This window comes from Haliaeetus albicilla, chromosome 7, assembly GCF_947461875.1.
Source record: "Haliaeetus albicilla chromosome 7, bHalAlb1.1, whole genome shotgun sequence".
Lineage (NCBI taxonomy): Eukaryota > Metazoa > Chordata > Aves > Accipitriformes > Accipitridae > Haliaeetus > Haliaeetus albicilla.
In genome coordinates, this window is record NC_091489.1 from 46,361,883 (window position 1) to 46,378,036 (window position 16,154).

A 16,154-nucleotide genomic window follows, 5' to 3' on the forward strand; every position below is an offset into this window, starting at 1 on the left:
GCCTTCCTCGTCCTCTGCACCAGAGCAGGGTTCATGGGGGAGCACGTAGCCAGAAAACTGCTCCTCATCAGCTCGCCCTTGTCTTTGGGACACAGTTTACCATCCCAGCTGCTGGTTCCTGCCACTGCCCTTTTGCATTTACCTTTGTTTTCAGCCCAGGAGAGCCCAGGGCACTTTCCCCACCCCATTCCCTGCATGATTCTCCATCACCTTCATCACCATCACTACCTGCTTCTTGCTTAGCTCTGCATTACAGATCCCACTCTGCCAAAGCTGAGAGCCAGCAAGCACTCCCAGGGACCCCAGGCTCCTGTCTCCTCACCCTTTTGCTCCATATTCCCCTGGGAGAGCCAAAGAAATCCCACGACAAGTTACCTCCATTTATAGGAGCACTGCCTAACAAGTGGCCTCAGGCCACCCGGAGAAGAAAATCCCAGTTTCTTCTTGCTGTGGCTCACCTGGTGTGTTGGAGGATGCTGGTTTTAGGATGAGCTCCTTGGTGCAGCTGGAACCAGCTCCAGCATCTGCTACGTGAGCTCCAGCTCCAGCCTTGCAGAGCACTCAAGGGGACTTGCCTTTTCACTGGAGGCCCCAGGGGAATTCTCGCACCACAGTGGTGAGCACTCTCAGCAGGTTTGGCGATTGACTCAGTGGTGACTCATGTCACCTGTGACCCCACTCAAGTGACAAGTGACACATCAAGGGACCAGCAGGCCCAGGCAGAAAATTCATGAGCAAGCCAGAAACTGAAAAGCGTCAGCATAAACCACCAACTGAATCACTTGAAACAACAAGCTAAGCAGGGAAAATTAAAGGCTCTTTTTACATCAAGTGTGAGCAGAAGAGGCTAAACTCATCCAGCACCATTTTTTCACCACCCTGCAGTTCTCAGAGTAGGGCTCAGGACCCATGAGGCCCCATGGCCACTGCTAAAGGGTAACATGAAATGACTTTATAACTCCCCTGTCCCAGCTGGGTTTAGATAACAATGAAGAAACCCTTTGCTGACTACACGGGAAAGATGCTGGTGGAATTACAACGCCCCCCAGTCCCACCAGTAAGGATGCATGCCCCTTAGGAAGGCTGAAAGGCACAAGCAGGATCTGTGATCTCAGGTCCAGGATGAAATTCGTGGTCAACACCAGCTCCACACCAGTGGACAATGAGAAATGGTTTCCTTATCACCCAGTCGAGTGTCAGCCATCAGGCTGCAGGGCTCTGCTTCCCAGCTAGATCACCCATGTGTCCCCATGGTCCAGCAGCATTCACATTCTCCACCTGCACAGACGAGGAGGAAAGAGGACCACCTCTCTCTATCCATTTTTCCCTAAATTCGTCCCATCCATTTGCAAGGCAGGAGCTGCAAGGAGAAAACACACATTGGAGGTGTCCAGGAAAGAGGTGAGGACACACTCACCCGGCTTAGCCAGCCATCCTGGAAACGGTTACCCCTCTCTTGGCCCGCTGTGGGGTCACAAGAGCCTATGAGGGTGCTTAGGGAGAACAGGAATGGGGACCTATAGGTATCTGCTGCTTTTGGGGAGAGGGTCTGCAGGATGCAGTTTATCATCCCAGCCAAGGAAGGCAATTTGTGGTACCCACAGCTTTGGTGTCCTGCGAGTGGGAGTGCTGCCTGTCACCGCCTGGCAATAATCCAGAGAGCAGGCACCAACCCAACACTCGCTGTTAAGTAGGAGCTGTGCTTTGAGGGACTGGAGGAACTGAGCAGGGAGATAACAAGGCTCTCGGGCTGCAAATCTGACCCTCTCACCATAAATGTGATTGCATATTCCACCCTCCCCACACCTCACAAGCTGCCGCCTGGATCTGCACAAATAAATCAGCTTTGCTGGTGGAGCTGCGGTCTGAAATCCCCGCCAGGAACCCGGCTACAAAGTTATTGTAGGCAGAAGGACGTGGGCATGTAACCCCCATGCTGCGGCAGGCTCTGCTCCTCCGGGCTGCCTCCGCAGAGCCCAGCATGCTCATCCCGGTCCCACAGCCCTCGTCCACCACAGCCGCTTGGCCTCTGCTCATCCCTGGTACGGGCCAGCCCTCCTGTCCCGGTCCTTGTAGCACCCTCACAGGTTGACGGAAGGAACATGGAATTGATAAGCCAAGGGAGAAGGCAGATTAGGATATAAAACAGGCGGAGGCTGTGAATGATGGCTCTTGGGTTAATTCATCCATATATACTTAATAGCTCCTGCTAAGACAGCTGAGCTACCGCCTCTGGCAGGCAGGCTCAGCGCCCGACTCCATCCTTCCATCCCAGTTCTAACCTCTCTCCCAGCCTGCTCTGATGCCATTTCTCTTTCTTAATAATATTAACACGCTGTCTTCTTTTGCACTTTTCATCCTTTAGAGATACTCATTCATTAACCTGCAGGGTGCTATTGAGAGCAGTTGTTAACCTGCTCTTCTGGCTCCCTCCTCTTCTCTCCCTGCCAGGGGAAACTGAGGCACAGAGAGATCAGGGCTTGCACAAATTGCAGCACACACCGATGTCCCATGGACAGCCCATGCCGGCATCACCCACGCAGGGACGAGGGAGCGGGGAAGGAGGTCCATTTGGCCCCAAAACCCTCCCCAGGCTCATCACTGAGCCGCTTTCCAGTAGCCGGGGGTGGGTCCCTTGGGGAAAAGCCACCTCTCCGGCCTTCATCCCAGCTTCATGCTCCCTCTCCTTCCTCTTGCAGAGTCGGTGCCGATGGCAGTGATCATCGGAGTGGCCGTGGGGGCCGGCGTGGCATTCCTGGTGTTGATGGCCACCATCGTCGCCTTCTGCTGCGCCCGCTCCCAGAGGAGTAAGTGTCTCCCCCAGCTCCGCTGCATCCCTTCGGGCAGGGCTAGGGCTAAAACCTTGGGCGGGGGGTGAATAGAGTGGGTCGCAAAGAAATCAGCGGCTGAATTTACTGACACGGCACCAGCACAATCTGCTCCTCATGTTGGTCTACCAAATGTTCAGTGCCACTGGGCTGCGAACAGCAGCCCTGCGGGAAAAGGAAAGGGTTTTGGAGCATGTGGAATAAACATGCCGGGGTAAATGCTAATCCCCGTTAGCAGCACAGACAGCTCGGGAGGTGTGCAGGGGTTTCCCAGGGGCAAAGGGATTGCAAAGGGACCTGCTTTCAATCCCTCCTTTGGAGAAATCCTGATGTCCAAGAGGGAGAATCATCCTCACCATGCCGCATCGGTGCTTAAAAACCCTCCTAGGTTTGTGCTCTCTGTTCTGCTTCTGTTTTAATTCTATTTTTCTTAACGTAAAATGCATATTTCCTAGTGGGAAATTACAGCCAGCTGAGGGGTTTTACATGGGACATGTGGGTTTTGAAGCCTGGCTGTAGCGGGAATACAAGTTAAAGCGACATGAGAGATGCAGGTAGCGGAGAAGGAGGAGTAAACAGCGTGGCATCATGTTGCCTCATTGAAAAGACACCGGGAAATTAAAGGAGGATTGTTGGCTAAATGAAAAGGCATCAAACCAGAAGGGAGAGGAGTGTGATTATTTGGAGCATCTCAGGCCATGGGGGAGAAGAGGACATACTCAACATTGCTTCTGGCTCGGGAGACACATAGTACGGATGCCGGGATGCCAAGCTCTGTGTGTGTGTGCCAGAAAACCCAGTTGGTTTTCTTTTCTTTTTATTTTTCCCCCTCTTGATCATTTGCAAAGCAATCAAAGACACCAGCCCCTCCCGGATTTGGGTATGAATGTATGGCCTCCTGCGGCAGAAATGTGCTTAATTTTAAGAGCAATAATGATGCCTCTCCCTGTTTTATCCCCTGTTTTTTTTGAACTCTTGCAGCCTCCATGAGCAAGTATTAACAAATTAAATGGGGGGCAGTCACTAATCTTGCTTTTTGCGGAAGGATTGCTGATGGACAGGACCCAAGAGCAGGCCAATTCAATGTCGCAGAGATCATTCAGCAGTGATGGGCAATTCGAGCACCTGAAGAAAGCAGGTGCCAAGCCGTGTTACCATGTCAATGATCAGATGTAATCGGCCGTGCTTTCCCCACACCGCATCATTCGGAGCAGGGGCGAGCATGTGGTTCATTATCTTCCTCTTATTTGATGTAACCAGATGGCACAGGGTTCTTTACAGGACATACAATTTAACACTAATGCCATGACAACAGATCAAAGACGTGGTGCAGGTGCCAGCTTTCAGAGTCCCTCGCAAGCTAGAAGCGTGCAGAGGATGGGCAGGTCTTTGGGGGAAAAAGCAGAGCTTGTTCTTCCAGGAGGGGACGACCCCGTCCCACCCAGATGCCTTGTGTGATTCGTCCCTTGGATTCCCAGGGGTAAATCAGGAATAAGAGGTGTTTTCCTTCCTAGGGATGGGAGGATATATACTGGGAAGAGGGTACTGGGGACATGGTGGCGTGGCAGTGTTTGAAGTCCCTTTTCTCCGCCGTGTTTCCAGTGCTGTCCCACTTAGGACTTTTTGGTCTCCTATATGCAATGAGCTGCTGGGTCTGGGCATCTTCCCTGCATCGCCGCTGTTCGGCACCTCCCACAGTGTAGGATGCTGTGGAGACCCTGGTTGCCATGTCCTGGGGAAAGGTCAGCAGCATCCCCAGACCAGAGCACGGGTCCCCGTGCTTCCCACAAGGTTTCTGTGCTGCTTCGCTTTGGGATCAGCGCAAGCGAGCAGCAAGAGATCAGCAAAGAGATCAGCAAAGATCTTTGCCCTGATCTCCCTTCCCTCCCCAAAGTGAAACAGGAGGAGGAACAGCTTAACCTTTTCCAGAGAGCCGGACCCAACCGGGAATGCCAGCTCGGTAACAGAGGCTTTGCCAGGTGCTCGCCAGGGCTGCCACTCGAGGAGAGGGATGACGCGGTGGTAACGAAGCAAATCCTGGGTGCAGGTGGGGTTCCCCAGCCTGAGATTCGTGCAGGGAGCAAGGGGTGCTGGTGGCAGTGGGGCTGCTTGGTTCCCCATCATGTGGCTCCAAAAGCCACTTGGAGCTGTCAAAACAGGGTCTCTCCTTGGTTTTGGGGGGAGCTGGGAGCATCAGCAGCTAAACCAGCCCCTGAGTAACACCCATGGTTCAAAAACCTGCAGGCAAGGACTTAGCTGTCCCAGGCCGAAGGGCTTTTATCCCAGTTTTGCAGGTGCTAATGCAAACTGGATGCTGTGACAGTTATCTCCAGCGGCAGGTGAGCATTAGGAAGGTAGAAGCACCAGGCTGAGAAGGTGAGGAAAGGACTTTCATCATGGTTAGTGGTGTGAAATCAGCAGAGGTACTACAGAGAGCAGCTCAGGAGTGATGGGACCAGCAGAGCACTTGGATATCAGGAGAGGGACTCATTTCCTACCTGCAGATTCCTCTCCCAGGACAAATACCGGAGCATTGTTGCTTCATTTAAAACAACAGCCTGCAAACAAAACCCATTGGCAGGCTGCAGGGACGGCTCCGCACAGCTCCTGGCAGAGGGGACAAGGCGACCCAGCATTAACTCTGGAGAAAGCATCTCCTGGTGGCTGCAACAGGCCGTCGACCGCAACTAATGGCACTGGGGGAGGCAATTCCTGGCCTTGCTTTGGGGAGATGCAACAAAAAAATGAAGCAGGTACAGACACACTGAGCCTGGAGGCTCTGGAAAAGAAAAAAAATAAGACTTTTATGCACGTCTGTTGTTGTATCTTTGGTGACTTAACAGCCCAGAGTTATTTAAGGGGGAACACTCCTGGGAGAGAATGTGCAAGACAGTAATTAGATTCTCCTTGTGATTAAAGATGGAGGCTCCGGCACCAGGACTGTGGCCCCAGCAAGAAAAAAAAAAGAAAAAGCAGTAGTAACTTCCCAGCCAAACCCTTTACCTTGCACCCTGAGACTCAGAGACGTCTGGGGGTGACAGCAGGGCTGCAGATGCCGAGGGCACAGGACACTGGGATGGATTTATTCAAGGCTGGAGCTTCAAGCTGGTCTTGGTTGCATGATTCAGTTTGGCTTACAGATAAACTCACTGTCTCCTCCTGCATGGTCCAGCCTTTGCTGGACTAAGTCGGTGCAGTCCTGGCTTGGCAGGGCGCTGCTGGTTCCTTCGGCTGGAGGTAGATCTAACGAGCCCAGCGCTTCAAGGCAGTTTTGGGTCCAGGAGGGTTGGCGCAGCCATCCTAGGAGGTGAGGGCCAGATCGTAGGCTGAAGCCCGGCTTCAAAGCTGGGAGCTGTTTAGATCTCGCTGTTCAAATTTGCATCCATCTCTGCTTTTCATCCTGGATTTGCGCGGCCGTTTCTGCTCCTGCTGCTCAGTGTCTTTGGTTTAATTTTGCTAAAGTGACTTCTTCAAAGCACGCCTGACACCTTCAGGGAAGGCAGAGAGTCTCTCCAGAAATGTTTCTCTCTGCCCTGCATGAAAACAGGCTGCTTGGAGCAGCAGCCAGGGATGATTTTGTCATTCCCAAAGCCCTGGCTACATCTTTGGCCTTTTCCATATGCATCTGCACCCCAAACCTGGGGAAGGCTTTTCTCAGGGGCTTCCTGGCATCAGAGAAGAGCTGATGCATCCCTCAGGAGCAATATTTCACGTGCTCGCCGAGCAGACACTGTATATCAGCAGTCTGGACAAACAGCCTGCCATCTGTTTGAGCAGTCCTGATGCAGCCCAGCCCCTGTTAATAGCAGCATGAGTATGGCAGAGACTAAGCAAGCTCCGAAAAGACTTAAAATAGAAATCTGAGCTCCCCAGAGGTGAAGGTTTCACATGCCCATAACTTACGGCAATGCAAATATTGCTCCCCCAGTTCTCGGGTGGGCTTGCTGAGCCGGGGTTAATTTTCCCCAGTGCTGCTGGACATTCTCAGCAATCAGTTGGGTCCTTGAGGATGCTCCACGATTGCCTTCAACTAACCCCTTCTCCATCTCGCTCTTTGCCCAGATCTCAAAGGTGTGGTTTCTGCCAAGAATGATATCCGCGTGGAGATCGTACACAAGGAGCCAGCCTCTGGCAGGGAGACGGAGGAGCACCCAACCATCAAGCAGCTGATGGTAAGGATTTACTTCTTTTCCCCATAAGCAATTACTCTGGGTGTTTGATGGTAACGAGCCCAGGCACGTGTAGTTCAGTGCCGTAATCCCCACTCAAGGCAAAGATGCTCTTCCAAAAATCTTGCTTTTGAGATACACATTCTCCTGCCATAAAAGCTCCTCGAGTGAAACTTTGCTAATGAGGAGGGAGAGCTGGGAGAGGTTTATTGCAGTAGCCCAGCTGCCCGCCGGGCTGATTGCAAAGCAAATTTACCACCTAGCGTGGGGAAAGAGCTGCAGACTGCAAGTAGACACGCAATAGGTGAGCACAATATAATAATAAGCTAATTAGCCAGCGAGAACTGCACTCTCCTGGATGCACTTTAGAGAATTATATGTGCAAAAACAACGTATGTGCACACAGTTGGTTGCAGATTGCTAACGCCAGGAGTGTGGGGCCAGCCTGGACCTGGGTCTGTAATAACCTGGGGGGTGTCACCCTCCTGGGGCTGCTGCCTTTGCCCGAAGGAACCAAACCACACGGGCAGGGCAAGATGCCGATGATTGAGATCCCAGAAAAATCAGCCTCAGTGCAGGGACTGGCGCATCCTTGCAGCCTGGCCACGGCTGCTCCTCTCGCTGCTGTCACCGCCATTCGTTGTGTCTCAGCCCCAATTTGCCTTTGCTTTTGCTTGCTGGTGTTATATCGTAGGTGGCAAATAGAAGCCAAACAAATGGCAAAGCAAGGTGAGCGGCTGTAAAAGGTGAGAGAAAAGAGCAGACAGGAAAGGGAGAAGGGATTGAAGAGGCTGCTTTCTAGGCTGCTGGGTGGTTTTTTCCTGCTCTAACCCTCCAGTTTTTTGGGCAGCACGTGTAAGAATCAGTATGCCCTGTCTGCAAAAGCTATTCGATGAATTGCTGGTGGAAAGGCAAGGCTGAGCATCGCAGGGTGGGCAGAATCAATGTCTGCTGGTGCACATATATAGCAAAGGAGCCTCGAAATGAGAGGTGGGAGGAGATGGCGATCTGGCTTGTTATCCCGGCACCACTAAGGTTTCTGTGCAAGACCCTTTGTTCCCAGTAGGGTTTTGCCCTGAGGAGTCTGCAAATCCACAGTGGGATTTGCAAGGCTTCACTCGGTGGAAGGACGGTGGAGGCTGGGACTCGGGTTTGGAGCAATCTGCTGAGATGAAGGGCAATGAGGAGGTTCCTCTCCATAGGACCCCGTACCACCATCTGTATAGACAGTGATCAACAGCGCCAAGCCCCGATCTGGCTTCCAAAGGAGGGGCTGAGATCAGCTCAAATGCCACTCAAGACCTTAACCACCAAGCTAGCAGCATGCACAAAGCCTCAGCAGAGGAGACATACGAGGAACATTTACCGCTGACGAGTAAATGAGGAAGAGGATGGTCATGGAAGGCCAGGCACATGATCTTGCAAGACATGGTGGGGACTTTCTTAGATTGTTTGTCAGAGCCAGAAGGTGATTTCACATCAACGTGTGCCCTTGATAAGGCTGGTACTGGAGCAGTGCAGAGCTGTGCTGTGCACATTTCAATAAGGTTGCTGGCAGGATGGAAATGGTGCAGAAAAAAATGACAACATTTATTTGATAGCTGGGAAAACAATGCCTTACGGGGAGAGGTTTACAGAGCTTTAGCTTATTAGCAAGACTTTGGAGAGGTGGTTTGGTTACAACACGGTATTAAGGGGCTATTTAAGTGCGAACGGGGCAGGCAAAGTTGAGTACTTTTGGATACAACATGAAAGAGCGTAACCGCCTGGCTGCTGGACCGGGAGAAGGTGATTCTCCCCCTCTCTTTGCCAAATCCAGGCGCTTTTGCTGAAGATACATCAGTTGGAAATAACATTGTTGGAGCAACGCTGTTCAAGAGGTTGGAAGAGATGGGCCATAGTCTCCGACCCTGACGCTGGGCAGATTTGGCACTGGCTGGAAGAAGACATCAAAGCCCCCTTCCCTGCCTGGACTGGAGCCCCCCCATCCTCATCTGCCCTCGACAAGAGCATTCCCATTAAATACTTCCCAATTTCTTCTCTCCTCAGTCCCCGGGCAGCCCCGCTCTCCCTCATCCTACTCCTTGTTTCCAGCAGCCAGTGCGACCGTCCTTCTCTGGCCATTAAAGACCCAGGCTTTGGAGGCTAAACACGTTCCTAATAAGATGCTCTGAGTTTGTCAATGAAATGATGGATCAAGTTAAAAAAAATTCATCCTTGCTAATGAGCAGTGATGAGACCTCTCCTGCAGGAGCACAGCACCCCTTGCTTGCTCCCTACCCTCACCCCGAGACCTCCCTGCTTTCCCTCCTCCCCGTACCAGCATTATTTCCCCCACTGCTTCTTCCTTTGCCTTCCCTAAGCTTCTTGTGATATTTCCAGCCTGGGTTCAACCTCGACGGCGTCCTTTGAAATGATCTGCTTGCCCTCAACAATGTTCATAACACCTTGCAGTTTAACATCAACTGCGAATTTCATTAACATGCTGGGTGCTCTCACGGAGAGATCATTAATGCAGATGTTAACGAAGAGCAGGCCACGCTTGCTAACAGCTCCCCTCTGCTCAACACCTTGCTGCTTCGCATCAGCCTTTTCATTCCCCATCCCGGATCCTTGCCCAAGCCCCTGAGGTCCAGCATGGCTCGACCTGCTCCTGCCAAGCTTTGGGAGCGGAGATCCACCCTCTGCGCCACGGATGGTGCCTTTGCTCCTCCGTTTCCCACGGTGTCTCTGCCTTGCCGGAGCGTTTCTGGCTGCAGAGTGCCAGCGTGACTCTTCTTTCCCCCCTCTAAATGCTATTGCATTTGTTATTCTCCAGCCATCTGTGACCTCCGCAGCTCTCCGTGCTTTTCACAAATAATTATTCATGCATCTATAAATTCATTAACACCTTAGGATACACGTCATGCTGTCTGATTTGCATATGTTCACATTGTCTCAGTGCCGTTTCCCCCGCCTCCGTTAGCTGTTCTGCCAGGTGCTGCCTACGGGCAGGGGAAAGGCTGCCAGCCCGCAGGGGCCAGAGAGCAAACAGCAGCCAGTGGCTGGAGGCAAAAGAGCCCGTTAAAGGGTCTGAGCCTGGAAAAAAATAAATCACAACAGCAGCTTTCTCTGTCCTGCCGGCGTGCTTTGCATCGGCACGCCGCTTCAGCTGAGCCTCCTCTGTGATTAGGGGGTTGAAGAGCATCGTTGGCTCGGACGTGGCATAACCTCCTCTGTTATCACGGCTGGGTGACTGCGTTTTATTCCTGGCTGATTGAACTCCGTGCCTCAGTTTCCTCGTCTGTGAAATGGGACGGGTGATCCTCAAGGAACCATCCCCACTGCCAGGAGCAATCGTGATGATAGAGATGATCCCAAAGTGACCGGCAGGCAAGAGCATCCCAAGTCAAAGGGGGTCCAGTGCGGGCGGGTAGACCCAGGCATTGCCTTTGGTTCATATTTGGGGTGGAACAGTCAAAATAACCCATCCCGTAGCCAGGTTGATGATCTTTCCCTTGCTCAGCTCTTTCCTGTGCCCATCTTGAAACCCATCCCTCTGCTCCCAGGGACGTTCCCAGTTTGTTCACAGCCTGGAGATCGACACCAGCCACATTTTCCACTCAGGAGCTCAGCTCAGATCCCCACGGAAGAGGAAAAATCAAAAAAGCAGAGGTGAAATTCAGGGCGAGGCTCATTACCTGCAGCCCAGCTGTCACAGCGTCATTTTCTCTGCCTTTCTTCCCGAGAAATGCTCCAAGTGCCCAGCGGCCAGTGCCACTGCAGCCTTGGGAAGCACATCCCTCCCACACAGCCAACACCTTCCAGAGGCACCAGCACCCACAGCGGATGCTGCTGGCAGGGTACCAGCTTGGACACAGCACCGTGCTTCCTCCAGCCAGGGAGAAGATGCACCACATAAAAAAAAAAAAAAAAAAAAAATCACTATTAAAGTTTTGGTGACCTTTGCAGCTCATGGCTCAGGTTTTGTGGAGCCACAGTGGAGCTGGACCACCACGAGGTTTGGGCATCACCCAGGGACTGAGTTATCTCAAGGCAGGTAACACCTTTAGGGGTAATTGGTGCTGAGGTGCATCAATCCAGGCACTGTACGAGCACGGAGAAGCTGGCTTCTGCCACAGCAAGCTCCCAAGAAAGGAAGAAGGATGCGAGAAGTACGGCAGGACATACCGCAGGCTGGCTGGCATCGCTCCACCACCCGCTTTGCCCATCTGAAAAAATAACATTTTGGGGGAGAGGTGGGACGAGGTGATGCAGCTTCACCTGGGGGTGGTGGGATGGGCAGCACAGTGGGAGCTCACGTCAGCGAGCGGTGGAGGCAGGAGCCGGCGTTTGAAGGTGATAAACCTTCAGCCGGCTGGGAAATCCCAGTAGGGTTGGTTTGGTTTGGGTTTTTTTTTTTATTATTTGTGTGCTTGTTTCCTCACCGGCAGCCGGTCCCCGGTGGGAGCAGAGGAAGCCGCCGTCTCAGGAATCTGTTAAACAACAGCCCTCGCCCCTGGTAGGGTTTGACCCACACGAGTTTAAAAGTGCTGCTGAGCGGCATCCAATTACCCAACAAGCGGGAAGCATTGTAATTAAACACAGCGTGAGGGAAGGGGGAGGCACCTCGCCCAGAGCGAGGGGCTCACCCTTGAGCCTGCCAGGTCTGGATAGATGCTTAGGGACGCAGCCGGGGACTCCAGAGGCAGCAGCATTTTAAAAAACATATTGTCTCTGCTAATGAAAGCAAAGAATTTAATATCCGGTCTGTTGCATTTGACATCCCAGCTGAAAGAGGCTTTTCATTTGGCGGCGTTAAGTGAGGGGGTGCTCCAACGGGCAGAGGATTAGGAGGCACGGTGCTGGAGCTGGCTACTATTTTCATAATTTAAGCACTATTTCCCTGCCTTAAATGACCTTGAGCCATCAATTTGCTTCGCAGGGATGCGCTCCCTTGATGGTAGGAGCCAGCATAGCGAAGCTGATGTGATGCTTCATCATATCAAGGGGGTCACTGCCTTTTGCAGCAGGGGAAACTGAGGCAAGAAGCAGTAGCGATCAGGGATGCAGTTCATCGCGTCCCTTAGCCACGTTGATCCAGGAGGGACCAGCAAGGTTTGGGCACGGGGAACGGTAGGGACAGCTTTACGCCATGCCCAACTGCATCATGCACTGGTCTTGGGATGGCGAAGGCTGCTGGTGCCCAGCACTGCCAAGCAGGATTAAGTCCTGGCACGATGTTCCTGGGATCGGGCTGTGCCCTTGGACTCAGCAGCGCTGGCAGGAGGGGGAATGGTGGGCACGCAGCTCTAACGGGCGGCTTTATCACCAGCCATCTGCATGGCAGCAGTGCGGCCGAAGGACCGAAGCATATTGGTGGTGTAGCCCAGCTGGAGAAAACCACGGCTCCAGAAAAAAGTCTGGGCATGATGCTGGAGCATTCCGTGCCCGTGCCAACATCCGCAAGCATGTTGCCGGCTCGTGGCTGCGCACTCGGACAGTTCTGATCTCTTTTTTCACGTGTTTCCCTCTCCCCCCCACCCTTTTTTTGTCTCTGCATCCGTAATCGCTATTAATATTGGTAACGGAGTTAACTTGTGTTAACTTGCGTTAGCTCGCTCATGTTTACCCAGCGATGGCAAAGAGAGGAAGGCAAGCTAACGAGTGTCCCACTGCCTGCTAATTAACAGCGCAAGATGGCATCGGGGCTAAGCTGCCACGCAACCTGTAATAAAGGTCACATTAATGACTGGCTGTAACGCAGGGACTGGAAATGAAGCGATGCAATGGTGCTTTATGGGCCGCGCTTTTTGCTTGCGCGAGGGCTCGATGCCCTCTGATGGCACGGGGGCTCACTGCAGCCCCCAAATCCACGGGGTACAGCCAAATCCACGGCATCCTGCCAGCTTTGGGGAGAGGCAGGGTCCCCACGGGGCTCGAGGTGCATCCTGGTGCCTGGACCGCTCCAGTCATCCTTGCAAGAAACACCACAAAATGGCTTCAAATACCCCATCAAATCCGACTTACTAATTCTAGGGAGGTTTTGCCACCGGCGGGACTGTCCCCCTGGTTCTCACCCACTCTTGTCCCCTCTCCGTCTCCAGATCCGGCCCTGACCGCCTGGGTCACCCACACAAAAAACCAGCCAAGTCCGAGAAGTGGCTTCTTTTCTTTCTGACCCAGGACCTGTGAAACCCTTTCGATGGCTTTAATATGGCCGCATGTATCCCCATCCCATGCCTTTGCGGCGATGCTTTAGGGGATTTAGTGTGGCACTGGGGCTGGCGTGCAGCTGGCAGAGAAAAAAAGCAAAAAAACCCAAAAACCATCCACATATCATTTTAGCTGCCCTGAATTTAATCCTCGGTGACACTTGTATTTACCCTAGTAAATCAATGGCTGTTACAGGCTTTTTTTTCCCTAGGAAAACTCAGGTACTTTAATTTATTGCATTTAATAGCCCTATCAAAGGCTTTCAGGAGATGAACAGAAAGTGCTGCAGGGTGTATTTCCACAACCACTTACCATTTTAAAAAGGAGAAGAGAAGTTGGGCACTAAAAGGGGATTTTTTTGGGCTGATTTGGGGCTGTGATCAGGGCGGCTGCAATCCCAGCGCCGGGGCAGAGAAACCGGGCCAGAGGCACCTGATCGATATGAGAGAAGATAAAAAAGGCAGCTGAGAAATTGGTTGATAATTATTCCACTTCTGCACAACCCCAACTTGCTGAAGGAAGGGTAATTAAAGCCATGGTCTAATTAATGTGTACCTTGCCCCCCTGGATTATGGTCAGCCTTCAAAGGAAAGCTAATGAGGTGGAGAGAGATGGGTGAGCAGCACATCAGGGCAGCAGCATCCATCGCTGGGGGGGTCTGCAAAGGAGCAGCGTGAGCAAAAATTGGCTCAAATTGAATCAAAAGGAGCTTCTCCAGCCCCTCCTGACCTGCTGGGCCGGCCCAAGTCCCAGCCACACTGGCTGGGCTGGGGTGGGTAAAAAGCCTTCAGGACCCAAATCTTTTGAGAAGAGCCAGCATCAGGGTGGGGGGAGAAATAAAATTAAGGCTTTCACATTAATTACAGCATCATGGCAATGCCAAAACCTAGCTGGGATTTTGAGATGTTAGTGACCAAGTTCACCTTAGGAGGAAAGGATGAAAAGAAAGAAGGGGAAAAAACACAATAAAAAAAAAAAGGAGGTTTGGGGTTTTTTTTAGGGGATTGCTTTGGACAGGCGGGGTGCAGCCCCAACACTCACCATGGTAGATGTAAATAATTCACTTGCCGCATCAGCCCAGCCTTTTTAGTCCTAAACAGAGGCGAGGAAAAAACAACTCATAACCCAGGGAATTGTGTTGCTTTTGGGTGGCCGCCCAGCTCCACTGCCCTCCGACACTGTCCCGCTGGGGTGCCCCTGGGCAAGTCCTCTAATCCGGCTCACGGCCGACAGCCTCCCTATGCCATGGGGCTCACCCCACGCGGCGTGGGGCCACGCAGCCCCGGGGTGGGGGGGATACAGCAAGTACTTGGGGATGCTGACACCCGCCTGCATCCTTTCCTAGATGGACCGGGGGGAGTTTCAGCAGGACTCGGTGCTGAAGCAGCTTGAGGTGCTCAAGGAGGAGGAAAAGGAGTTTCAAAACCTGAAGGTGAGCCAGACCCCAGGGACATGGCCCCCCTCTGTCCCCAGCCCCATGGGCAGATGTGGCCCAAAGCCCCCCCCCCCCCCAGGTCACTCCTGTAGGAGGGACTGTGGCATACGGCCAAGGCAGTTGCACCCCAGGGTGCTGGGCACCCATCCCCGTGCGTGCTCCAGGGCAGGACCGGCTTGTCCCTCGCCCAGCATTGCTGCTTCTTTGTGGTCCCAGCACCCTTTTGGGGGATTAAAGAAAAAAAAAAAAAAGCATGTGCCAGGACAGTGGGGTGCAAGGAGCACCCATCCCTCACTCTGATTTGGAGGGGGCCGAGCGGGACGCGTTGGTGGCACGAGAAGATGCTCCAACGCTGCGGGCAGGAGGGCTGAGGTTGTCCTCTTGCATGTCACGGGTGGCACAGGCGGGTGCCCCGAATGCCAGAGCATACGGGAAGGGTGGGCACCACCAACCTACCCCCCTCCGCCTTCTCAACCCCCCCAGGACCCCACCAATGGCTACTACAGCGTGAACACCTTTAAGGAGCACCACTCCACCCCCACCATCTCGCTGTCGGGCTGCCCTGCGGACCTGCGCCCAGCCAGCAAGCAACGGGTGCCCACCGGCATGTCCTTCACCAACATCTACAGCACCTTGAGCGGGCAGAGCCGCCTCTACGACTACAGCCAGCGCTTCGTGCTGGGCATGGGCAGCAGCTCCATCGAGCTGTGCGAGCGCGAGTTCCAGCGCGGCTCCATGAGCGACAGCAGCTCCTTCCTCGACACCCAGTGCGACAGCAGCATCAGCAGCAGCGGCAAGCAGGACGGCTACGTGCAGTTCGACAAGGCCAGCAAGGCCTCCGCCTCCTCCTCCCATCATTCCCAATCTTCTTCCCAAAACTCGGACCCCAGCCGGCCCCTGCAGAGGCGGATGCAGACACACGTTTGAGCCCCTCCGGGGACACTCGGGACCCTCCACGCGGGCGCCGTGGCTTCACACTAGGACAATCGCACCCGCCGGGAGCAGCAGTGGGAAGAGGCCGGATCCAGCCCCCCCACCCAAAGCGGGGCTGCGGGCTGGGGGACCGGCCAAGCATCATTCCCCCCCCCCCACCTCCCTCCCCGGTACATGCTAAGTACAACCCCGCCGAGGATGTGCCGAGCCCCAGGGAGCCGTCCCCTCCACAGGGCTGGGGACACCCCCGGCCCGACCATGCACACCCCCCCCACGCCTCCCCAGCCGCTCGCCTCCGCTTCCCGCTGCTCTCTCCCATCCGGCTCCTTCCCTTCCTTCTTGGTGTTCGGTGTCCATACTTATAGAGTCCGTTGCAGGGGGGTTGGGGGGGGGGGGGGGGTGGGTGGGTTGGGGTCCCGCCACATGGGACAGGGTTTGGGGAGGGGGGAGGGGGGACACACACACATTGGTGGGACAGGGACCCCCACCCCGGGAAGGGCCTCTCCGCGCTGTATCGCGGGAGCGCAGGGCTGCGGTCAATACAAGAGGTGTTTTCTCGTGGCACGCCTGGGCTGATGGCTGCCCCCCGCAAGG

The 16,154-nt window shown here is 53.8% G+C and overlaps 1 protein-coding gene across 4 annotated transcripts in view; it reads left to right on the forward strand.

Annotated features, from left to right (window-relative positions):
* Nucleotides 1-16,147, forward strand: part of KIRREL3 (kirre like nephrin family adhesion molecule 3) — a 339,679-nt gene extending 323,532 nt beyond the window's left edge. For all 4 annotated transcript variants that reach the window (XM_069788214.1, XM_069788215.1, XM_069788216.1 and 1 more), the window contains 4 exons: nucleotides 2,700-2,807; nucleotides 6,891-7,000; nucleotides 14,538-14,624; nucleotides 15,111-16,147. In XM_069788214.1, the coding sequence (XP_069644315.1) occupies nucleotides 2,700-2,807; nucleotides 6,891-7,000; nucleotides 14,538-14,624; nucleotides 15,111-15,554 (749 nt within the window). In that variant the 3' untranslated portion in view covers nucleotides 15,555-16,147. The remainder of the gene's footprint in view (nucleotides 1-2,699; nucleotides 2,808-6,890; nucleotides 7,001-14,537; nucleotides 14,625-15,110) is intronic.
* The last annotated feature ends 7 nt before the right edge of the window (nucleotides 16,148-16,154 follow it).